The following is a 25,171-nucleotide window of genomic DNA, read 5'->3' on the forward strand; positions in this document are numbered from 1 at the left end:
TATGCCTTCACACTTAACAACCTATAATTTATTGTGAATGGCATTATTTAGCTCTGCGTCATAATCTCAAAGCCATGGTTACATCCACTTCCGCTTCCCCCTGTCAAAGCAAACCTGTAGTAAGTAATGTGTAATTCAACCCACCAAGCACTGTCACAGGGTTGTCTTCATCCAATTCTATAGATTATGCAGGAGAAATGTTCTCTTCTATCAGCGAGCCTATGCCAATTCTGGAGGCTCATGGTATCAATAAGTAATATGGGCAGGACTGTTGTTTTAAAATAAATCCTAAGATTAGATTCTGATGTAACTGACTACATGGCATTTGTCATAAATATGTAAAGAAATGGCTCACAATACAAGGAACGGTGATTTTGAGCTGGATTAAATGTTCATCTAGTGCAAAACTCAGTCTCCTAATGTGGCCTCCCAGATCCTTCCAGGAAGCTCTCAAATGGGGCAAGATATATTCAAAATTACCTAATATTTCATTGGGATGCTTTGTTGTGGTTACACAACTTCTTTTCTCTTTCTTTTCTTTGGAATTCTAATGTGTGGATGTGTTAGGACAAGGAGCTGGAGGAAATGGGTAGAGCTGAGATATTAAAGCAGAAGCGTGAGGTAATTTGTTGAAGATGTTTCTTGTGCAAATGCTTTTGCAGTCTTTCTTGTGCCTTTTTGGGTCATGGAAGATAGGCCAGTTAGTAACCATAGTCATGGAAGATGGCCCAGTTAGTAACCACAGTTGGAGGCCATATACATTTGAGTACGAAATGGACCTAAAGGTGAAATCCTGAATATTCAAGGCATAAAGCTATGTAGTTTATTCAGGAGTTAGAATTCACAGAAAATGTTTCATTCATTGTTGAATGGCAGGTTGTCCTATACATTATCCTAGTTCATATGGAAAAGTTTCAGTTTCATGCATTTTTTTCTCTTTCACTAATAATGGCCACGAGAATGAGGTTCAATATAATTTAGCATAGTGTCCAGATGCTAAACTCAGGCTTATCGTGAAAGCAAATCTCCTTCATAAACTATAGTTCATAGAGTTGGATGCTTTGCTAGGACTACAGTTTATATTAGGCACAGCTGAATGGAAGTAAAAACCTTTGAAAACCTCTTTGCAGTTTCTTTGGAAATAGCAAGCCTGAAGCTCTCTGTGTCTTGACCTCATAATGTGAATCCTGGTTTAGCACAGAATTGGGGGGGAAAACAATTGGCTAGAAGTTCTGACTAAATCGTTCAGACAATGTTTGCGTTCTTACATATACATGCACACGTGTGCACACTTTCTGTCCCTTGCCCATTCTTTTAAAAAGGCTAGAGGTTTTTTTTGCCAAGAAAACGATCAATTTTTAAAGGTGAGGAAGCTCATAGCATTGAGATGCCACCACACTGAAATTATGCTTTTAAAAGTGTCCGTTAGTATCAGTTGAGACTTTTTAGAAATTTAATTATAGCTTGGAAAGAAGTGAGGGAAATCCCTTAGTTATGAGGGTAGCAGGGAGTTAGTGACCTAGATGGGGACCTCTCGTTCACCATATGTTCTCCATCTTTGGTTTACAGTTATTTGTGAGTTCTTCTAATTTTTTTTTTTACTCGACTAGTAATAAAAAATGAAGATAGCTACAATCTTAGAAATCAGTGATCAATTGAACTTGCCTTCTGGTTTCTAATCTTTCACTACTTTTCCTCATTTTGTTTTAAAATTGCCTAAAAACCTTGAGGGACAGATATTTAGCCTGGAGGAACAAACAAAACAAAACAAAATAAACATTTCCATCTGCAAGACAAATATTATCAAAAGCTGAGAATTACATATTTCTTTGGGTGCCTTTGGGAGGCTTTTCAAAGTCTGTGCTTGGCTTGTTAGTGGCTCTCCCTTTCCTCCTTCTTTTGTTACCTGAGAAAGAATTTTGACGCTATGCAACCTGACCTATACATTATCCAGAATGTGAACCTTATGGTATGTGATTACAGGCACTTGACATTTTTCACAGAAATATATGATATTGGTGTATGTTTTGCCTTCCTTCTGCACTGAGCAGTCATAAGAGCTTTGTGAAATATATAACTGTTGCATGACTTTATTTTATTTTTTTGCATTGGTGCTGTAGAACTGGCAGATGGAAACCACATCTCCTTTCCCCCCATAAATATGCTATGCACTGTTGTACACAGATTTACATTCTTACAAAAATAAAAAGCAGTCTTTTTGGAATCTTCTTTATTTGAAAGCATAAATATAATACAGTATTTCAAAACAGAATTCTTGTTTTTTGAATTTTTTGATTTTTGCGGTTCTGTCCTGCAAGTAGGAGGCAAAAATGTTTTGTTTGTGACAAAAATACATGAAAATGGGTAATGCCAGCCTTCTTTTTATATTATACTGTAATCTGCATCTTTTGTGTCTGTAGATAGATCTGTTACAGCCATGTGATCAGACAGACTATCCTCACTTCTGTGCTAATTTATTCCCACTGACCCTCGATAAAATCATAAGTTTGTTCCCCACCCCACCCCACTTCTCTCTGCATCTGTTTGAACATTTACCCATTATTTCTGAAGAAATACTGCTGCACTTATTCTTGTTCTTTGTATTCAAGCCTAAGTTCAGCATCTCTCTCCTATTGCCTGCCTTTTTTGTTTCCTTATAGTCCCCGTCTTTTTTGTTTTCTTTGCACTCTTTTTGCAGGAAGTAGATATATAGGAATCAAATATAAGGTTGCAATGGAGCTAGGGGTGGGACTGCAATCAGTAATCCTTTGGTAAACTCATAGGAATAGGGTCTGCATTGTCCAAACTCATTTGGGTAAATCAGGCAGTGTTAGGAATCAATAAGAAAAGTAAAATTACCTTCTTCGTGATTCCAAGGATTGTGTGATAGATAGATAGATAGATAGATAGATAGATAGATAGATAGATAGATATTAGTAGTTGTGGCTAATCAGAGAATATGTTCTGACAAGATAGACACAAATCAATTTCCTTTCTGAATGTAAGTAATGGAACAAAGCAACCTAATCTCAACACATGTCAAAACAGTAATATCAGTCATAATCATAATACCACAAATAACATCATTGCATTGACATTTCAGACACCAGAAGGTGAAAGTACAATTGGAAATTCCAATCATGATATGGAAGACTATGGTTCTTTGATCATTTGAGCTAAATGAAACTATGTAAAATATGAAAATGAGTTTATTACATCCAAAATTCAGTGTTTTGTATATTTATCACAGACCAAAAGGCTAAGTAGCAGTTATTACAATATCTACTAATGACCACACATCTGAAAACTTAAAGTGTAAACACTCTATGCCAAGTACTGTGTGGCCCTATGGATACTGCTGGATTACAGTTAGCACCATTACTGCCTGTTGGCTCTGTTGGTTAAGGGTGATACAAAAAATTATAGAAGAACACATGTTGCCTGTCCTATAAACATTACTGTTAAAAGAAAAAAAAATATAGAGATTATAGGATTACTGCAATCTTGGTCTTTGAATATTTACTTGGAAGTAAGACCAGCTGATTTCAGTGGAACTTATGCCAAGTAAGTGTACATGCTAGGGTTGGAATCTAATGCTGAACACTACTTGAACAATAGAATATAATTTCCAAGTAAGCACAGATAGAATTTAGTCCCAAAGCACCTGATAAGAGTCTCTCTCCAATTGTCTCTTTTCCCCAATAACATGTTAGTAAATTGTATTGAATTCAGCAACCTCTATCCCTGAAGCACATTAAGAATTTGGTTATTGTAATTTTCAGTTACCATTTCTGTCAAGGAACAGCATTATGAGGGGAAAGTAGTATCTTAACTGCTTTTTGAGATGTTTGCTAACCTCACAGCACATTCGAGCCATGGATGACATATATTTTGCTTGTTTAGTGCATAAGGTAAACCTTAAGGAAGCATTTTGCCAAGTGTCCTGCTTTGCTTGTGTTTCAAAATATCCTTGCATGTGGATTGATGAATAAGAGATCAAATTCATGGAGTCAACTATATTTTTTTCTTCTTCTAATTGGAACAGGAATTTCCTTTTTTTACTTTGACGGCCTTTCCTCCAGGCTTCCTTCTTCACGTAGGTGGTGTTGTCAGCGCCCGTTCAGTGAAGCTCTTGGATCGTATCCATAATCCTGGTATGTTACAAGAATAAATCTTAAAATCACTTTGATATGACTCTGGCTGTCTACGTATTTATATTTAGTATTTATTAAAGGAAAAACCTTGTAAAATGTTGATGGCTATATAAACAAAGCTTTTATCTCCCTCCCACCATGGCTTCCTTTTAATATTTTCAATATCACTGATCTATTTAGTTCCATTGCACAAATACCAGAATCTTTGAAAAATATAAAGAGCTGTTTGTTTCAGTTTTAAAAATCAGTGATTCTCCCTCTCTCCACTTTTAAAGATTCTTTCTGGATTTAAGCAGATCTGAAAAGCATGTCTAATTCATTTGATTTCAAATTGAGTAAAACTTCCTAAAGTGGTATAAATTTTTCTAACATATTCCCTGAATAATAATAATAATAATAATAATAATAATAATAATAAAACTTTATTTATATCCCTCCACCATCTCCCCACGGGGAATGTGAACAGAGGTACATTTTGGAAGTGGAAAATTCCTGTCATCAGTTATAGATAGGTGGGATGCTGGAAATTAGTTAGACTTTATGTGACTCTTCCCCCCCCCCCCCCCCCGGATCACAGGCATTTTTCAATCTGATTTTTCTCTCAATCTCACACAGAGTGTAATTATGGCCCAAATATTACCTGGGCTGAATTTAGAGACAGGAAAAACAGGGATTAGAGCTGATTGAGGTAGAAGTTCATTAATCTGCTTGTTTAGGAAAATATTCCCCTTTTCTTTAAGACAAAATAAAAATATGATTCTTGTGGTAGTGGTTTGAATTGCCTTCTCCATCCAGAAATTCAAGCTAATCACAATAGCAATAGCCATAACACAAATTTAAATTTCTTTGGACTATTAATACCAGGAATCTCAACAATCTGCAGTCTGATGCAAGCCACCTGGGGCTGCTGAATGCATAGACCTCAAATAAGATGAATGCCTTTCCTCCAGTAGTTTCTCAGTAGTATTACATCCCAATCTCCAGAGATAATATTTTCCCCAATTCTTCCCAATCGTTTTTTTTTTCTCAGATCACCTTTCAGCATTTTCTGTTAAATAAGCTTGTTTGAGGCTGAATGAATATCTCAGTCAAGAATACAAAAATCAAACATGTTGACTGTGCTGTGGACCTTCTTTAAGGACATCTCTAAGTATCTAGTCATCAAACATGTGGATGTTTCTTTGGGATGATTAGTCAACCAGTATCATTTCTGTTAATCCATCTCTTAATGATTTTAGGAAGCTGCCCTTTGCACCAGCCCTTGTAACAAATGTGATGCTGGATATCATTTAGATTTTCTGTACTAGCCATGCCAGTCTATCTGGTTGCTAGTCAGAGTCTTGTGAATCCTCCTGTTTCATATACCGAGAAAAATTTGTTTTGCCCGATTAATAGGCTTGAGCCCAAATCAGTTTGAACAAAAATGGTTTGTAATTTTCAGTGGGTCATTTGTATAATATCCAAAGACAGAACAGGGAAGAGGGAGATGAAAAGCCTGGCAAAATGGATTGAGAGAGTCAGATTTTATCAGTTCTGGAGGGAAGGAGTTAAGTCTGCAATATACCTGAGGCAGCGATCTGCCGCGTTCCCTGGCAGAAGCAGGGTCCTCCATTTTTTCTTGGAAAGTTCCCTCCTCCAGAGAGGGCGCTGGGAACTCGCTTTCCCAGCAGCACTTGCATAGGGCAGGCATTGAAAACTTCATCTGGTAGCCTGTTGGGAAGTGAAGATTTCTCTCTCTCTCTCTCTCTCTGTTTCTCAGCCAATAAAAAGCCTGATAGTGCCCATGCTCTGATTGGCTGAGAATGAACACAACCAGCAACTACAATTCCCAGAGCCCTCTCTTGTGGTTTATCTTATTTTAAAAAACGTTATTGTTAAAACGTAAAATAATTCTAAAGATTAGTAGATTGGTGAATTGTTTTGAAGCTTTGTGGTCTGTCAACAGGTCCAAAACTGAGGTAGTTTTCATGCAGATAGGCCTTAAAATGGCTGAGCATTGAGCCTTTAAAGTTTCTCACTGTAGCCTATGGGCAGAATCTTTGCTGGATGAAAACGGCAAAACCTTTCCCATTTTGAATAACTTCCTGGTAAACAGAATGAGGGGTCAGCCAACAATAGACCCCAAAATGGCATGCCTTTTGGCCGAATTTGTGTCATTCATTCAAGTTTGAGTTAGATTTAGATGCACATGGAGAGAGATTTTCTTCTTCTATGTTGCTAACCATTTGCAACATATGAGGATTGAGAGCTCCTTAGAGCAATTTTTACCATCAATTTTCCAAGGGGAAAAAATCCCACTTCCAAAATGTCTCTTTATTACTGGAAGAATGAATACCTGCTTAGTAAGCAAATATTTTGTTTTCCCTTTGTCCATTAAGAATATTCCTTTGTCCAATCTGAGTAATACTTTGTATGACTCATTCTCACACATAAGGCTACTGGCAAGAGGGCACTTCCTCTGCATTCAGCCATTCAGTTTGTGTTTGTAGTTCTCTTCCTCATCTATAGTTTGAAAGCTTGATGCCTTGTATTGCACCTATAGAGGCATACAATTGCTCACCCTGCTCCTCCACTTGCCCCAATATGTAATTGACTCCATTGAAACTTTTTCAGGTACAATTTCCCTGGAGTGTCTTATTTTTATTGAAGAATGTTCAGAAACAGCTAGGAAACTGATGAGAGATGCTGAAAAAAAGTTCATTAAACAAAATGTTCATTATACAAAATATCTCTGTTTCTCACATAGGAGAATGCTATGACATTTTCCCCAAATAATTATTGTAAAATGTTGCAACATGAGGAGGATATGCATTAATTTCTAGTTGAATAAGTAGGAAAGAACAGTAGATGACCTCAGAAACATGATAATAGTAATTGTTTTAATATTTTTGTTGATTTGATCAATATAGGTAGATTGATAGAGCATGCTCCTTCTGTCCTTCCTTTTCTATTTTCAGTCTCTTATTAACTTTGCTATCTGTGTCTTTCCAGTTCCTGTGGAATGGTATTATCAGTTGTGTTCTTGTTGGTAGCCTGTCTTTCTTTCTTTCTTCTTTCTTTCTTTCTTTCTTTCTTTCTTTCTTTCTTTCTTTCTTTCTTTCTTTCTTTCACTGTTCTGCTGCTGTAACTGATCTACTAATTTGCTGTTTTGAACTCAGCCTGTGTCGGAATTATGGGTAACACAAGATCATACAAACTGCTAGACTGGAATAGTTTCAATTCAGGTATTTTATTAGTCATTCAGTACTACATATGCTGACAGAAATTATGGCAGCTCAGTGAAGTTTTTTTAGAAGTCCTCTGACTCGTAAATATCTCAAATTGAATTCTTTTACATCTGTAAAATGTAAATGTTTTTATTTTTAGAAAATTAAGCCCTACATTTAAATTAAATTGTAAGCAATTTTCTAGAAAGGCTCCAATCCCTGTACACTTAGGTAGCCTAATGAGGTCCTGTTCCCAGTTTTGGTCCTTATATAGCAGCACTTTTCTTCTAGGTTTTTTTCTGTGCAGCTTCTTAGTCTTGAATGAAATCCTCTTCACCGAGAGATTGACTCAGTTGTATGTATTTTATTTTATTTTTTAAAAGGAAGAAAATATCATTTTACTACTACTGGGCTTTTGGGAAATGTGGGAAGGTGTGGTTATGGTTAGATATTCTTAATGCTCTTTCAGGGATTTTGATACAATAGCTCTTTTATATTTGTTTTATTCTAATATTAATTAATTAATGTTAATATAACATATTCTGTAAATTTTAGGAACAAATTCATTTCCATTAATTCTTCATATTTATCCTATATGAGCTATATCAATTGTTTATAAACTGGTCTAAGCTCTCAATAATCCCCACAGAGATAAGTAGAATAGAACTGGGGTGAGTTGGTTGAGTTTTTGAAAGCAAACTTAGAATTTGCTTAAAAGTGTAATTTAGATGATAGATAGCTCAAGGTCTCATGGACCTTGGCAGCATTACAGAAATAACTTTGTGTAAACATTAACGATCCTTGAACAATTTTTTTCTAATCTGATGGAAACTGCAGAGTTTTCTTCACTACAGTTATATCTTTCTCTTCTATCTCTTGTTATTCTGTCTACATTATTTTGAGAAACACTTCTATTTACAGCTTATTTTGATCCTTTTATATGCTAATTTAAAAAACCTTTTTGGTGTATTTTGCAGTTAAAGATTGTTTGACCATCATAGCATTACAATTAGCCTCTACTTGAATTAAGTAGCTGTACATAGTACTCTTGTTGATATGTATTGCGAATATAGTTCTTGCTATTCATTAAGGTTAAGCCTTGCTGATTTTGTGTGGCACCATTCACTTACCATAGGACAGCAACCTTCACTGCATTACAGTGGATTGGACAGGATGATCCTTTTGGTCAGTTAGTCAGATTTTGGATTTTTTATTTTTGGTTTTGGGAATATCTGTATTTGCATATACATAGTGGATGAGGAAAAGGGGGCTAGTTACACACCCATTCCCCATTGAGTTTTTCTCAGGGAGCTATTGTCCCAGCACATTCTGAAAATTGACTGGGAAGGGAAGGGCGGGGGGAGGGGGAGGACTGAGTTATGCTGCTGGATTTACTCAAATCCCCTGTTCAAAGCAGGGGAGTGAAAAGGCTGCTGTGAGCTTGGGATGTTGCAAAACTCTGGCTACTCGGCAAATCCATGCCGCATTTGTGCCCCTTTTCCAGCTGGATGGAAGGAAAGCACATTGTGGCTTGGCCAAGCAGCCAGAGATTTGCAACATTTGCTGAGCCTGCAGGAGCCAAGTACATTTGATTTTTTTCCTCTGCTGATGCCTGCTTTTTACAGGGGATTTCTATAATTCCAGCAACAGAACCCAGATCCCCCCCTGCTTCCTCACCCTGTCAAATCACAGATTGCGATGGAATAACAGTTCCATCAGAAAAACCCAGTGTAGGCTGGATGTATAACTACTGCTAGCTTCGTTTCTGCAATAGTGGAAGTATTTGGAGTGGAGGGTGGGGGTGGAAAAAGTTGAGTTTTTGGAGTCTTGTATGTGCTTTTCAGGGCCCAGAATATACAGAAACTAGATTAGTGTTTAGAGCTCTAATACAGATTGTGTTTTCTAATATAGATTGCGTCTTCTTTTTCTTGTTCTACTGCAAATGTGGCCAGTCAGTCAGTCTTGTTCTTAAAATATTTACAACTAAATTCCTAAACCTATATCAGATATAGCTAAAATCTGGGATTGAAAGTGCTGAACATTTCTCTAGATAACGTCCAGAACAAGTTTATGGAGAACATTGTTCAACCTCTTTTTGGCACATCATTGTGGATTATAATGTATTGCTATCATGCTCGATCAAGTAAGCAATATGATGTTGCTTTGACATAAAAAGGAAAAACGTTTGAATAATTGAGCTATCAAGGCTGAGCCTAGCACTGTCAAAATTGGGCAATAAAATGTATACTGTGGTGATACTATGTTCTGGGTGTAAATCCGTTCGAAGAAACCGTTTCTTTGATCAGAATTCAGGTGAAGATGGGCAAATCTTCAATTGTTTTTTCTCTTTTTTATTTGAGAAATAACAAACAAACCCAAGAACAAATTACCTTATTCTCTTTATTACTTTTCCAAGAATAAATAATTGTAAACCCAGTTTCAGATGGTGACCTCCACTTATTTGGAAGGCAGCTATTTGGATGTACGGCTATTAGAATGAACTTCTATATATGGCTGCAATCAACTTGAGAACTGCAGACAATTACATGTTGAGTTCTTCTTCCTATGCTGAAATAAGGAAGAAATCATTTTGTGAATTATTATATCTTTTCAGCAAATTGTGGTAGACATTCTTGTGTTCTTACAATACCTTATTAATCATAAGTTAGCCCTGTTTACTATGGTTGAAAGGAAGTTGTGCGTCTATTTGGTGTTTTATAATTTTGTACCTTGAATTTGTTTCATTTTTCCCTGTGATTTTATCCTGTTTGTGTGTTGCTTTCAAATCACCTGTTGATGTATGGTGACACTATGACTTTCATAGATTTTCTTAGACAAGAAATCCTCAGATGCGGTTTTGCCAACTGCTTCCTCAATGGCAACCTATTACAATTAAAAATCTAAAAAATAACCCTGCAAATTGAGAATATCTCATTGGAACTTATGTTGTGAGTTTGCCATCTTGAGAATGACTGAGGCTAGGGGCTGTTTGTACATTGGCATCTAGTAGTAATCATTTGAAACTATGTCCCACCCTTTCAAGTGGTAAGGGTTTCATTCATGGATGGTTCGTGGTTGCAGAGATATAGTGATTTCAAATTGGGTCTTTCTTTTTGGAACACACTGTACATGTGGATAGGATTTTTAAAAACTTTGTTACACTTTCAGCTATAATTTTGAATAATTGCAGACTAATAAGCCTAATGGATTGAAACTTTATGACAGAACAAATTACGTTTTGTGAGACTTTGAGACTAGAGTGCTATTTAACAGCATTACATGTAATAGAAAAATGAAAAAAAAAACACAAGGCAGGCATTGCTTTTTGCTAGTAAACATACTTTAAACCCATAGTATTAAAATCACTATTAGAAAACCCACATCTTGGCCTTAAATTCAAAATTGACTGGTATTTTTCTATTTTGGGAAGGAATACCAACCTGTAAATATAAAGATTTTTTAAAAAACAAGTGTATAATTAAGTCACACTTTGTCTACACATTATGTCTGGGAGTAGTTATTGTAGATAAATATATAATATAATTTAAAGTTTTTAAAATTTTAATTATTATAACAGTTCTTGATAACATCCTGCTGGACAAGCTAGGATATCTGGTGATATTGGCTCATAGCAAATCAATATGTTTGAATGCTGAATTAGCTAAAATACCTCTTTATTTTGATATTGTTGGCAAAGGTAGATTTTGTTTTAAGATTGCTTACAGTAGCTTGCCTATTCCAGCTAATACTGGTAACAGCAAGCAGTAATATCTGATATAATGTACTTGAACGTGCTTCTTGCAGTGTGCTTGACTGTAAGTGGGACTAATAACACCATAACAGAGCAATTCAGACTTGGTTCTCATCCAGATGAACACTTGCTTAGCCTGGTTTATCCTTCATCTTTTAACTTGGAACCATATGGCTGATGAGTATCAGTCCACAGCCACATTTTCATTATGTCCTTTCGTATTGTGTATAGCACAAGTTAAAAATGAGAAATTTTTGTTGAGGATCATATAATAATGAGAAAGAAAGGTTCTTACAGTATACATGCTGAATTTGTAGAACTTTTTGAAATTTTTTATTGTCCCACGTGTGTCTAATGTAACCAGAATAGCTCACAAAATAGGAAACATTGCTCAAGGATTTAACGTGTGTTGTAAATATTCACTTTGTAGTCTATAGGGTTGAAAATGTTCAGATATTACTTTTTCTATAGACAGTTTTCTACAAGTGTGTGTGTTGGGCTAACTATGTGATATGAAGTTCTGCTTATTCTTCTTACATTCACTGACATACACTAGGGCAGGCATCCTCAAACTGCGACCATCCACTTGTTTAGGCCTCCAATTGTTCAGGCCTCCAATTCCAGGAATTCCTGACCATTAAGCTGGTGAGGGCTTCTGGAAGTTGGAGGTCCAAACCGCTAAAGGATCGCAGTTTGAGGATGCCTGCACTAGTGCTTGAAAGAAAAGACTAGCTAGCACAACCCAGGGACATGAAATGGCAGTCTGTTGTTGTCCCCCTTCCTGTCTCACATCTGCACCCAGCTGTGACATCCCACTAACCTTGTCAGACCTCTGAAGACCAGGTAGGTGGCTGTTGTGGCTGGGTGCAGACCCCTAGGGTGACTGCCCAGCAATGCTGAACCATGTTTGGCATGGCTGGGCAGTAGGGACTTCATGCATATTGGATATTATAGAGAATATGCATAACTGGTATAAAACGAAAGAAAATGGAGTATATATTAGAATATGTGTGTGTATATGTACCATATTTGTATGTGAGAGAAAGAATGAAAGAAAGAAAGGATGTGATTTAGGCAGCTGTTATGCATTGACACCGTCCTGTTCTTTGAAATAGTCTGTACTTGTTTTAAAGACTCCAAGTCAAATGGCTCATATATGAGAAATTAGTGTAATTAGTTTAATGTTGTGTGTGGTTGTGACTGTTTTCTAATCACTTAAATAGAAAATAGATAAAGAGAAGGCCAGTGTATTTGCTTTTTTGTCAAATCTGCACGTGAAAGAAAAGACTGAAGTCAACATAGAAGTTAAAACAGTGTAAAAATAGCTGTGTAATAATACTCAGGATGATATCTGTTAACAGTAACACAGTGTTTCTGTCTTTTGATTTTTAATCTTGGCAATCCTCAAAAATTGATCTTCCTTTTTCATATTATTGATTAAATATATAGACTGTAGTCCTAGGCATATTTATTTTAAAATCTTAATAAATAGAATAATCTTTGATGGAATATCTGTATGGCTGGGGATCTAATATGTAATTTTAAACCTTTAGCAAGAGAAGCCCCATTGAATATAGTTGAATCAGTCTATTTAACAACATGTGACTTTTCAAAGCAATACTTTTCTAGCTGTATCTCTACTGACCAAGACATCTATCTTTCAGTAGTTTAATGATCTGCAAGGCTTGACGTATTCTTACGATTGCACTGGTAATTTAAATAAAGTTTGTAGACAGCCTCCCCCTTGATAAACCCACTTGAACAGATTCTAGCCCGAAAAGCTTGTGATTGAGTGCTCTTGTATGCTTGCCTTTTGCTTCACCTAGACTCCAGGGCCATTACTTTCTGTAACCATTTCAGTGAGCTGCCATAGTTTTCAGTCTGTACTGTCACCTGATCCAAGCATGCGCCAAAATACCCACCGTTTCTGGCTCCTGTATGCTGAATCTGCTTTGCAAACCCTGAGTTCTTTAAGCTTCTGCTTCAGCCCGGAACAGAACAGGCGGCACTCTTCCAAAGTGCGCTGGACACATGCCATCTTGCTGCTGTCCCCATCCTAATCCCTTTATTGTTTATGTAATTCCTTAGCTTTACTTAAATGTGTAAATGCTCCGATGGCATCTCCATGTAAAATTGTGTGGCTCATGCGTCCCCCCCCCCCCCAAAAAAAAAAGCTGCTTGTGAACCTGTATGTCAGAAAAAAAGAACCAGAATGCTCCACATTGCACTGCATTCCAGTGTTTTGTATAAACTCCTTTTACCATGTTGTGGTGTCTTGATTTTTATTGCACTTGTTTTTATCTTTTGACACATAAAGGTAAGTTTTTTGTTTATATTGTTTAAATATGCAACACATTCTGTATACATACAAAGTTATTCTGTTAATCTTCAGGAGCAAAAGCTAAAACTGAAAACACCTACTTTTGTGGAAAAAAAATCTGTAAGAAAGCATATTATAATCATAGGGGAGATGTTTCATTTTAAAACTTTATGGTTTTGCATGTGACTTTTTGAACATTGTGGAGCAGATTCCACTTCCAAGAAAATCTGAGATCTTTGTAGCCTTTCACAGATCCATTGCAACCTGTTTTCTGGGATGCAATGTAGTATCTTACCATTATCCCACACAATTCCCTGGTTTTTATGTCTATAGTTTTTAATCCACTGACTGGCTGCATAGCTCTTTAAGTATTTGGGGTGATAACCACAAACATTATTGCGAACTGTTGGAAGTACAGGTTCAGCATCCCATATCTAGAATTCCAAAATACTTACAAAATCCAAAATTGTCCATGTAGGTGGCTGAAATAGGGATCTATGTAGACAGTTTTGTTTTTCAAATTTTATTCTTTTTCATTTTCTTCAGCCTATGTGTATACCATCTACAGTATATGAAACAAATGAATTTAATTTTTAGACTTTGGTCCTTTAATTCATTATGCATATTCAAGTACTGTATTCCAAAATAATAAAAAAAAACGTATATGAAAAATGTCTAGTCATAAACATTTTAGATAGGGATGCTCAATCTGTATAGTGAGAATGCTACAAGAAAATTACAGATTATATGGAGTTAACCAGGAAAAGAAAGTCTCTTGCTCTGAAAACTTGTGTGCTACACAATGCTACATATGTGCTGAAAAACACTAGTTTCAAAAATTATACTGGGTGTTAGGATGTGGAATCTTCAGCATTATATCTGATGTTTTTCTTTTCAACACTTCTGTTTCTATTGCCTTAGTATTTTCAAGTGCAACTTTCATTTATTTCTATGTTCTTCCATTTATTTACTCACTTCGTGTGTCTTTCTCTTTCTGCCCTCTTCCTTCTTGCATCCTGACCCATCCTTCCTAGTTTGCTGTTCTGAACATTTATTCCCAGTTGTTGGTTTAGAAAGTTAGGCAAACCTTTCACCAGTGCCCCACTTTTTAGGCACAAGACATTTTTTCACCTTAGGCATTCAAGATTCAGATTAATATTCTCTTAGCATGGATGATTATAAAGCTTAGGATCTTTCTTGGAGGATAGTTATAGTCATTCTATTGGCTGTCATTCTGTATCATAGTCTGCATTGCTTAACTTTACACTTAGCGGTTGTGCTACAGAACAAGCCTAGTGAATTATAAGGATACGTATCAGGGCAACAATAAGAGTTCCTGATATGTATTGGGCTCTTGGTGGGCACTGGCATTCCCTAATTGTCCTGATGTACCACAGCAACCTCTAGCAATTTTCTGAATGGGCTTTGGGGTTGTCTAATGCCACTGGCACCAACACACAATTGTTTACCAGCTCCCTTATGTAGTAATGTTATAGCAGCCCCTTGTTAAATACATATATTGCAAAACTGCTCAGTTCTTTTATCCTGCAGCCACAAGTCCCTTACTATATTCCAGCTATTGTACCCTTCCCACTCAGCCTTGTGATGGGTTAATAAAATTATTTCTCATTTTTTTAAAAAAAAATTAGGGAACGGGAAAAAGACCACTTTAATCACAACCTTGCCCAGTGTTTTTACAAACACAGATTCACTCTTTCTTCCATACCCATTTCATAATGGCTAAATCCTTACAAAATCTCAATAGGATTCGATACTACTTCATTGCAACATATTGAAATGTTTCACAGTTTCAAAAATGGTTTACTCAGAAGTGTATGAGGTTACTATGGGTGGGCAGGAGTAGGAAAGTAAAGAAATACCATGAACTTGCCACCCAGTCCTTCAGATCTCTCTGTCTCTCCCCCCCCCCCCCCCAAATTTTTTTTTTTACTTCTATTGCACATTCCTGCCTAAGTCTTAGATGCCCACAAAATACTCCCTGGTTTGTTAACAGACAAAGAAGCCAAATACTAAACCATATACAACCTCTGAGGATGCCTGCCGTAGATCAAAACATCAGGAGAGAATGCTTCTGGAACATGGCCCAACAGCCCAGAAAACTCACAACAACCCATATGCAGCCTTCTTAGGCAAATTTTGCCCTGGAAGGTCCCCATTCTTCATCAACTGGCTGATGGAAATGGTGCCAATCTATACAAACTAAAAGAAAGACTGTAATCCAGATGTAGCAGAGCATAAGAACCTGCGAGTCTCTAGACATTTGCAGCCAGTATTAATGGTTGAAGATGATGGCAGCAGTAATCCATCTTCACTTGTTTGAAAATAGCAGAAGAAAGCCATGGAAGAAGTGGTTGCAATTTATGAACATGTTTGCCTGAACTGGGTGTTAATAGAAATTGACAGTATATGTCAGAACCTTGGCTGCTGGGCACCAATAACCTTACACAGAGGCCAGTCTCTCTCTAATATCTTTATTAAAGAAATATATAAAAGCAATAAAAACAAGTGAAGAATATAGTTCAGAAACAGACCTTTCAAAAGAGGTCAAATATAGTCCAAAAATGTATTGTCCAATAAATGATATTAGAGTTCAAAGTTTTAATCCACTTGACCGAAACACACACTCTTGCCAAGCAATAGTGTGGGGAAATGTCAGAGTCTTAGAAGTCCAATGAAGCTTGACAGCAAGGCTGGAAATAAACTTGATTCTTGACTAGATCCGTGGCTAGAAACAAGACAAAACGTGAAGCGTGGAACAGGGTCCGTGGTTAAACTGCAAGGCTAGGCAAGGCTCGAAAACTTGATCCGGGAAGCAAGGAACTGGGGTTACGAAGTCCACATACGATCTCTCTCCTGAAGCTGATCAATTGACTCCGCAAAGAATCTCTCGCGCCAAACCCCTATATTGGGTCTCGTTTTCCCGCCAACAATCTCTTTCCCTAGAGAACGAGAAGCGAAACCCACTCTGTCCAGATGCATTACTCCTTAGAATTTCCCAAGGGAAGCAGACCTAATCAGCCAGTTGTTTGGCAGCGATTCTTAGACTTCTCCGATTAGCTTCTCTAACTCCTCTGTCTCTAGAATAAGATTCCTTCCTGGGAAACGGAGGGGAGTACTGCCCAAGACCTGGTTTACTGAATTCTTGAGGGCAAACATCAACTTCCGGCAGGTGAAGGGACTCCGGCTCTTGTTGAACCGGCGAAAACCCCATGTTTTCATCTTCATCTGCCACGATAGTACCAGGAACAGGACTACAAGGCCCATGAGGCATCACAGTATACTTGGTTCAGGTACATATTGCAAATGTCATTCTTGGGATATAAAAAGAATCTACACTGATGGAGATTATTTTCATATTTTAATAGATTATAGGTCAAGACTCACAATATCAGTTAATGTACTTTTGCTTAGTTAGCACACCATCAAAGAATATGAGTAATGTAATATTACATTGCAGGATTACAGAGTTTAAGATAGCAATAACACAGGCACATTTTCAAGCAGTTTGCCCAAAGGGTTTCTATGAAACATCCATCTGTAGTGTTCAGGCATTTCATAGAATTGGAAGAATTGAGTTATTTTATAATCTGGACATGCATATAAAATCTCTTATTCAGATGTCATTAGGCTATTAAAAGGTAACTCCATTGGATTCTGGTTATTGACAGTCCTTAGCTGTATAGTCAAGTTCTAGGTTAACAAGGTCTGTAGTGTTGGCACTTGAAAGAGATGCAACTCTTCAGGGTTCTAATTTTTACTCTTGAGAATGCTAGATTCCTATCACATTCCTACTTAAGATCAGATGAATTACGGCATGCTTTAGAGCAGTGATTCTCAGTCTGTGGGTCCCCAGATGTTTTGGCCTTCAACTCCCAGAAATCCTAACAGCTAGTAAACACTGCGCTTTCTGGGCCAAAACACCTGGAGACCCACAGGTTGAGAACCACTGTGAGAAATGAAGGCCAGCTGAAGTTACCATTAACTTGGATTTGTGGTAGTAATCATGTATTTGGTGGAATTCATTAATACATTTTACTTTTTTATGGTAGCTTCTTCTAAAAAAATGCTGTAGAAAAGGAAACCTCAAAGCCTTTCTTTTTATTTATAAAAATAATTTTGTTCTAGTATCTTTTTCCAACTTGTGCTTTTGTTGATGAGAGATGTATTTATTTCTTTTAGGTTAGTGAGTCCTGTTCTTAAAACCATTTTTCTTGGTGAGAATTAAAATAGCTTTTGATTTTTTCATAATCACTAGCTCTTACAAATAATTATCCTCAATGTTATTACTAATTCGTCTATAGGGCATTTTTGTTGTAATAAATCAGTAATGTTAATTCAAAATCATTCCTTGGGAATACATTCTGTTTGTATTCAGCAGGACCATTTAGTTCCTAGAAGATTTTATACACATTAATGTTTCAATTCTGAAATTCTAATATTCTGTTTATTTGGCAGAACTTGTCTTCAGTATGGCTGCCCTTAATTTAGTTATTTCTTAGAACTTCAGTATTAATCAAGATTACTCTAAATTGAATGTTTTACTTTGAGCTTTAGATTGTATTCATGAAGTGCATAGAATAATTGCTGTAATAAATTTTTAAAGGTGGTGCAGTCCTTCAATGCCTGATTAGTTAATTCAATAGTTCAACCTGGAACTGAAGAGGATAGAATAGGAAATAACAATTGTCTGGTGAGAATATCTGCAATTGTGGTGTTTTATTTTTACATACAATACAAAAACAAGAACCAGCTTAGGCTTGCACAAGGATCTTCTGCTTGCCCAAAAGATTTTTTGACATTTTTCATTCTTTGTCTGCCATGCCATGTTGTACTGTGCTTTTGAAACCCTAAGTTTCAAAGGACATTTTATCATGAAATAATGGAAGCTGCTGTCCTAGAAATCTTAGGATTCCTTAAGACAGCTCATGTAACCTGTTTTATGTTGCTTTGTATCTGGGCCATGAGGGTTATTTTGAAAGGATGTTGAATGGGTAAGTGAGATAGAAAATATTTTGCATGTCTTTTCTAAAACAGAAACTTGACATTTCAGGACTAAAAATGCACTGCAGTGAGATAGGAGGTAGAATCCACTTGCAAATGCTGCACTTCTGCTCAGGAGCATAAGACACCATATACATATGTAATTTTAGATCACAAAAGGTTGAAAATGTTGAGTGTAATAATGGCATTGCCCTCCTTTGGGCAAAGCCTGTAATTATTGAGAGCAAATTCCAGAAATAATGTACTCTCTGAGGATTAAAGAAGAAAAGCATGAATAGTTACTTTTCACACAATCAGCCCCACAAAGGGAAAGCAAGGTTACCAAATTGGTGCAGTGATAAATTGGCACTGAATCTTTCTTACTTTTTCAGGGGGTTTTGCCAGGTTTAATACATAAAGTTCTTGTTTAATGTCTTCTCTTTTAAGACAGAGTCTTAAATGTTTGCATTAATGCACAATAGTGAACTCATTTATGCTTTGTCTTTCAGATGATCCAGAGACAAGAGATGCTTGGTGGGCAGAAATCCGTCAAGAAATAAAATCTCATGCAAAGGCATTGGGTTGTCATGCAGTAGTGGGCTACAGCGAATCAACTAGCATTTGGTAAATCACTTGTACCTGATTTTCCTAATGTTTTAGCAATGACTACTTAGTCATGGAAACTAGGGTAAGAGTGGAAAGAAAATAAGCCAGGAGGAATTATTGGAGCAAGTTATTCTTAGGCAGGGATGAAATGGGGACAGAGAAGGCTTAGGGTGATAGGTCTAGTTGCTTTGCCACAGAGACTGGGCAGAGAGACAGACAGATATGAGAGGCTGTCTGGGAAGTATCTGTTATATTGGGATGTACTTAACCCTTTTGCTTTTGATCAGCCTCTGGAAGGAATTACAGAAGCTTTAGTCAAAGCTACTCTATATTATGGAAAATTATGTTCTCCTTAAGTACCTTAAATCAGAATGAGACATAATTTTATAAGTGTGTAAAATGTGCTCCACCCATAGAACTCTCCCTGCTTTTCATGATTCCTCATAAATCTTTTTAAAGTATTGTCTAATAGTCAAGTTGCAGGATACAGTAGAGTCTCGCTTATCCAACATAAACAGGCTGGCAAAACGTTGGATAAGCAAAAATGTTGGATAATAAGGAGAGATTAAGGAAAAGCCTATTAAACGTCAAATTGCGTTATGATTTTACAAATTAAGCACCAAAACATGTTTTACAACAAATTGACAGAAAAAGCAGTTAAATACACAGTAACAGTATGTAATAATTACTGTATTTATGAATTTAGCACCAAAACATGGCAATGTATTGAAAACATTGACTACAAAAACATTGACTACTAAAAAATTGACTACAAATAAAGATATAATTGCATAAAATGAACTTACAATAACAACATTATTAGAAGTTAAATCTGTAAAAAGTTCAGTCCTGTGAATTTAAAAAAAAATCTGTGATCCTTGCCTGTCTAGAGAAACAGCTGTGGATCCGGGTGGGAGGCAGACTGCGTTGATAATACAGAACGTTGGATGATCGAAGGCTGGATAAGCGAGACTCTACTATATAAAGATAGGGAAAAGTAGCATACATAACTGTCTTTTGTAATCAGCAAGGCTACAGTAACAGGGAGGAGGAATGCACAGATACAAAGTATTTTGAAGGCACATGAAAGTGAGTGGTTGGCTTTAGTGGAAAAAGGTTTTTTGCTTGGGTTTGCCTCTTTATTTTGTTTTGATAAAGATGCTCTCTTCTCGTTCTGTGGTGCAGCAGGAGAGTATCGACCCTTTAAAGACTAGGAACAAATTAATTAAAAGATTAATAGTTAGTTCGTGATAAGGAAGTATTTGTTACTAGTTACCATGTATGTTATATATACTGACTAGTGAATGCTTATGATGTACACATCCGTAGTCCTGAAGTCACTTATAATTTCTTCTACCAATGGGTGAAAGAAATGCTAATTCTTCAGCTGTCACATGTTATGGTTTGGTTGCTATATCAAGGTTCTGTATTGGAACATTGTACTATTTATTTACCACATTTGTAGCCCACCTTTCTCCACCCTGAAGGAGACTCATTCAGAGATGCTATTATGCTCTAGGCTTTCATATGCTTTGATAGTATTTTTACAGCTGTCTCTAAACTACCCAGTTTATTTGGTACGCGCATGACAGTTTTGGTATATACTTGCAGAAAGTCACATGCCATAATGATATCCATTTGTGATGGGTTTCTGAAGTTTCAGCATATCTCCCAAAGGGTGTACTCTGAAGTGATTTCATGTTGAGATTATCTTGCTCTTGTTTTTACTTTTACTAAATATACTATGTATGCCACTAAAACAAGATTTTACCTCCTTTTCTTTTTCCATAGTGAAGAGGTCTGTATTTTGTCCGCATCAGGCACAGCAGCTGTACTGAACCCTAGGTTCCTGCAAGATGGCACCATGGAAGTCTGTTTGGAACAAAGGTTATCATGGCAGCCTGGATACTTTTCCATAGGGTCAGAGAAGGGAGAGGTTGATTTTTTTCCTCAAAACCAGGATAGTTCTTCTCTATTAGGGTAGGTTACCAGTGTTACAGTACAGGATGCGGGACCAACCACTTTATTGATCTTTAACTAACAACAGACGTTCTGGGACTCTGCACCAAGTCACTAGTCTTACTGTTTTTACATTTCTAACAACCTAAATAAGGTAACACACTTGACTACTAACCACATAATAAAAATCTCTCTCTTCCTCCAATGCTCTTTGCTGCACTTTTGTATTCTGCTCTTCATTTAAGAGACCTCACCTATGTTTTAAAATCTAAGTTTTATGATAAACTGTAGCATATTGCAATATATTTCTTTTTAATCTAATATATAATTTTTCAAATGACTAACATTCTGGGAATTTATGGGGGACCACTAAGCGTGAGAAAATCATTACTATCTTTGATGTTGTTCAGATATAAGCCATATTTTCCCTGCATGGTCCATCCAGTAGGCCAGAACACTGTTCTCCACTCCACCCACTAAAAAAAAATTTCTTTTGGGGAAAAAATTAGTTTGAGGCTGGATTAGGATTCTCTTCTATTTCCTTTCAGAAGCCAGTATTTTCATCCGCTTTCATAGTGAAAGGTCTGAAAATAGGTCTGAAATGTAGGTCTGAAAATAATCCCAATATATAGCTATTATTGTATCACTTTGTGGCGGTACCTTTTCCCTTCTCTTAACTTATAAATGTTAACATTTAATCTAAATAAACCTGTGTCTAGTTCATGATCAAGAGATTAACAGCACAATGTCTTGCAATAGTTATATTATCTTGCCCCATTCTTTCTGTGTTTTTTATAATACTCCTATTGATATGTAAAAATAACAGATTCCTATAATTCCAAAATTTTAGTATTTAGCCATAATATGTTTGTCTGTTTTTCCCCATTTATTCATACAAAAAGAAAAGGTGATGGGTTACACCCTAAAGCAGTTTATGCAATCCATCAGTTATATTAGAAATAATAGCCTTATGTTAGTTACCTGTAATCATTGTTGTGCCTTGTTTGAAAAAGATTGTGTCCTTCAGAGACTTCTATCAATGGAATAGGGAGTAGAATTATGTTGATTCTCTCTTCCTATTTTTGCACTCCCCTTTGCTCACCTCAAATCTGCCTCAGATTGCTGGGAGACATTTGTGAGCATCATAGGAAGTAGCATAGGGGAATTTCAAGAAATCAGTCAAAAACATCTATTCCCCATTTGACTGATGGGTATTTGTACTGTATCAAAGAAACTTCTGTCACCATTGCATATAATCCTGTGTTCTAATACTGAAGTCTTTTGTATGAAACTGAGGACTGAATAATATTAATAATAATGACACAAGACTTGCATTTAGTGATTAAAACGGATGTGGAGAATCTATCAGGATTCTAGAAGTTCATGCTGAAAGCCTTACATTATTCTTTCTTAAAAAAAAATGGTTCACACAAATACATACTTTTGAGGACTCCGTTGCTGACTGAATATAATCACAATTGCAAACACAGTGTTTAAAATTGAGAACAGAAATTTTGTGATATGTACAGATGACATCAAAGATCTACCATGGCATTATGGTGATTTCTATAAAATGAAATTTAATCCTGCCTTTCTGTGGAAAGTTCAGACTGAAAATTCTGAGATATTTACTCAATAGCTTTCTAGGTGAAGGTCCTGTTAGAAGAAGAGACTGAAAAAGTGTTAGATGTTCCCCACTGTTTGAAAAGCCTCGAACAGCATTATATATTTAGAGTTTTCTTTGGGCAGGGAAGCACCAAAGGTTTTCTGTGCATTTGCAGATCTGTTTCATTTACAGTATATAAAAGAAGAATGTCATACAAACAAACATATGCCTACAAGAGGCAGAACAATTGCTTGTCTTGCAGTTGATTTGCAAAGAGCCAATGCACTCGAATGTGCTTTATTTTCAGCCATCACACTCCTTTCATACTTTCTCTTCCTGAATTCAAACCATAGAATTAATCTAAAAGAAAATCCCAGTTTCTAAGAGATGTATTCACAAAGCAAAAATCACCAGAACAGTAGTCATTTTATTAAATCATTGATTAAGTTTGTCAGGTAAAACGGTAACAGCTCATTACAACAGGCCATAAATCCTTGACAGAAATAAATAACCTGCACTTATCCTCATTGTTCTGTGACTTTGAAACAAAATGTATCAGCTTTCTCAAAACTGCCTGCTCTGCTAGAGATAATTTTTATTTTCCCTAGATGATAATGGCAGGTTTGCTAGCTTCAGTCGCAAAAAGCAGAAAGCAGAATTTTGTTCGCCTCTACATATGGTTTCTTTCTAGGCCAGGTTATTTTAATATACCAAGACTAAAAGTCATATATGCACATGTACATTCAGATGCATATTTTATAAATTATATACTCCAAGTAGTGCCTGAACAGTTACGTAATACTTGTCACATTCTCTCTTCTAGGTTGGAAGAAACATCACCTCCAGGCTGTGGCTTTTGCCACATTCCATATGATGAGCTCAACATGCCATTCCCTGCTCATCTCACTTACTGTTGCAACTGTCGGAAACAAAAAGTCCCCGATGTTATTTTCACGACAATAGATCTGCCTGTGGATGCCATGGTTATTGGGAAAGGATGTCTCATTCAAGCCAGGTATATACTGTTAGGTTTCCTTTTCTCCTTTAAACACCACTGTTCGATAGCTATGTTCTCAAATATTTATTCTCGAACTGACTGAAGTTTCAATCCCACAAACATGTGTTTATTCCCACATACCAGCAAGTCCAGGCAGGAATCCAAAAGTCTTTTCTATTAGATACATTGGCAGTTGTGATAAAATTGACCCACAGGTGCCTTCTGACAATATGAAATGACTAGCAGACAAGGACTGAAATCAGACAACTGCTCCTATAACCATAAACCAGCAGGTCACCAGGAAAAAAACACAGAGAAAATTGATACCAATCAATTAGCTATTGAGAGGCAAGCCTCTGAACTGATGCTGGAGGAAAATATTTTTAAACTCTAGTGAAAAGGCCTCAAGTTTGCACTGAAAGAGAGAAGGCATGAATGAGAGACACATTTTAGCAAGGTCACTTTCTGAAAAAACAAACAACTTGTTCATTCATAGAGCTGATGTTCTGCATTACTGACATTGGCAGGAGAAGTGGTGTCCTGAACTCAGTGGTACTTTTTTTAGCCTTGGGCTCAGCTAGGAAAACACCATTTGACTGGATCAGGCTGTGCACATTGTATTCATGAGTGCTTATGTACTACAGCCTCTATTTGTGAGGGAAACAGTCCCAGTCTTCATGGGGATACACAAACCTGCAAGTAATAGGAAATGCTATTAAAATTTAAGGACTTATTGTCCAAGAATATCCCAGAGCCATACTGGAGAACCTAGAACACCCCTCGAGAGATTATGTTTTGTCAAACATAGATCAATAAAAATGTGGGTACAGGTCCTGCAGATACAGGGAGTCATACTTTTACATTTGAAATGCCGACAAGGTAAACTATAGAAGGCCAAAATATTAAGCAAATATTATTTAGATCGTCTTTTTAAAAAAAATCAGCCAAGTCTCTGTATGTTTACTGCAGAAGTAAAGCCTGCTGAGTTCAGTGGAGCTGTGTAAAGTATGCCAGCTTTTTATGAACAATAATATATTGTTGTCACATGCAATTAATCCTTTTTGAAGGTTCAAACAGAAAGTAAATCCACCTGCTTAAAGTTACATTGTAAGTATGTTTTTAAAAAATGCATTAGGCAGATCTGTATATATACTGCTGACTTGGTGCTGCAGAAAGGCCAGTGAGGCTTCAGACATTTCCCTCCTCCCAAGCAGCCCTTGTTTTCCTTCTTCTCTCTGTCTCTTCTTTCTGAGGTCAACCTTTTTGTATGAGAGTCTTTGTCTAAGACCAAGCTAACACTGCTTTGTGTTTGACTGGTCACCCCATCAGGCTGTGTCGGCTGAAGAAGAAAGCTCAAGCTGAAGCAAATGCCACCGCCATCAGTAATCTGCTGCCATTTATGGAGTATGAAGTACACACCCAGCTCATGAATAAGCTAAAGTTGAAAGGAATGAATGCACTTTTTGGACTGAGGATCCAGATCACAGTGGGAGAAACCATGTTGATGGGATTGGCAGTAAGTATTTGCATTACTTATGAAAGTAATCTGGTTTTACTTTTCTCCAGTGTTG

General features: G+C 36.6%; 1 protein-coding gene across 33 annotated transcripts in view; it reads left to right on the forward strand.

Annotated features, from left to right (window-relative positions):
- c2cd5 (C2 calcium dependent domain containing 5) overlaps positions 1-25,171 on the forward strand; it is a 79,766-nt gene that overhangs the window by 29,941 nt on the left and 24,654 nt on the right. For 11 of the 33 annotated variants that reach the window (XM_062983212.1, XM_062983204.1, XM_008110339.3 and 8 more), the window contains 5 exons: positions 4,046-4,154; positions 18,942-19,056; positions 20,830-20,925; positions 23,427-23,618; positions 24,930-25,116. In XM_062983212.1, coding sequence (XP_062839282.1) covers positions 4,046-4,154; positions 18,942-19,056; positions 20,830-20,925; positions 23,427-23,618; positions 24,930-25,116 — 699 coding nt within the window. Of the gene's footprint in view, positions 1-567; positions 622-4,045; positions 4,155-7,312; positions 7,379-18,941; positions 19,057-20,829; positions 21,019-23,426; positions 23,619-24,929; positions 25,117-25,171 lie in introns of all 33 variants that reach the window. The other 22 variants (XM_016993567.2, XM_016993572.2, XM_016993573.2 and 19 more) reach the window with 7 other exon arrangements.

The sequence above is a fragment of the Anolis carolinensis genome, chromosome 5 (assembly GCF_035594765.1).
Source record: "Anolis carolinensis isolate JA03-04 chromosome 5, rAnoCar3.1.pri, whole genome shotgun sequence".
Lineage (NCBI taxonomy): Eukaryota > Metazoa > Chordata > Lepidosauria > Squamata > Dactyloidae > Anolis > Anolis carolinensis.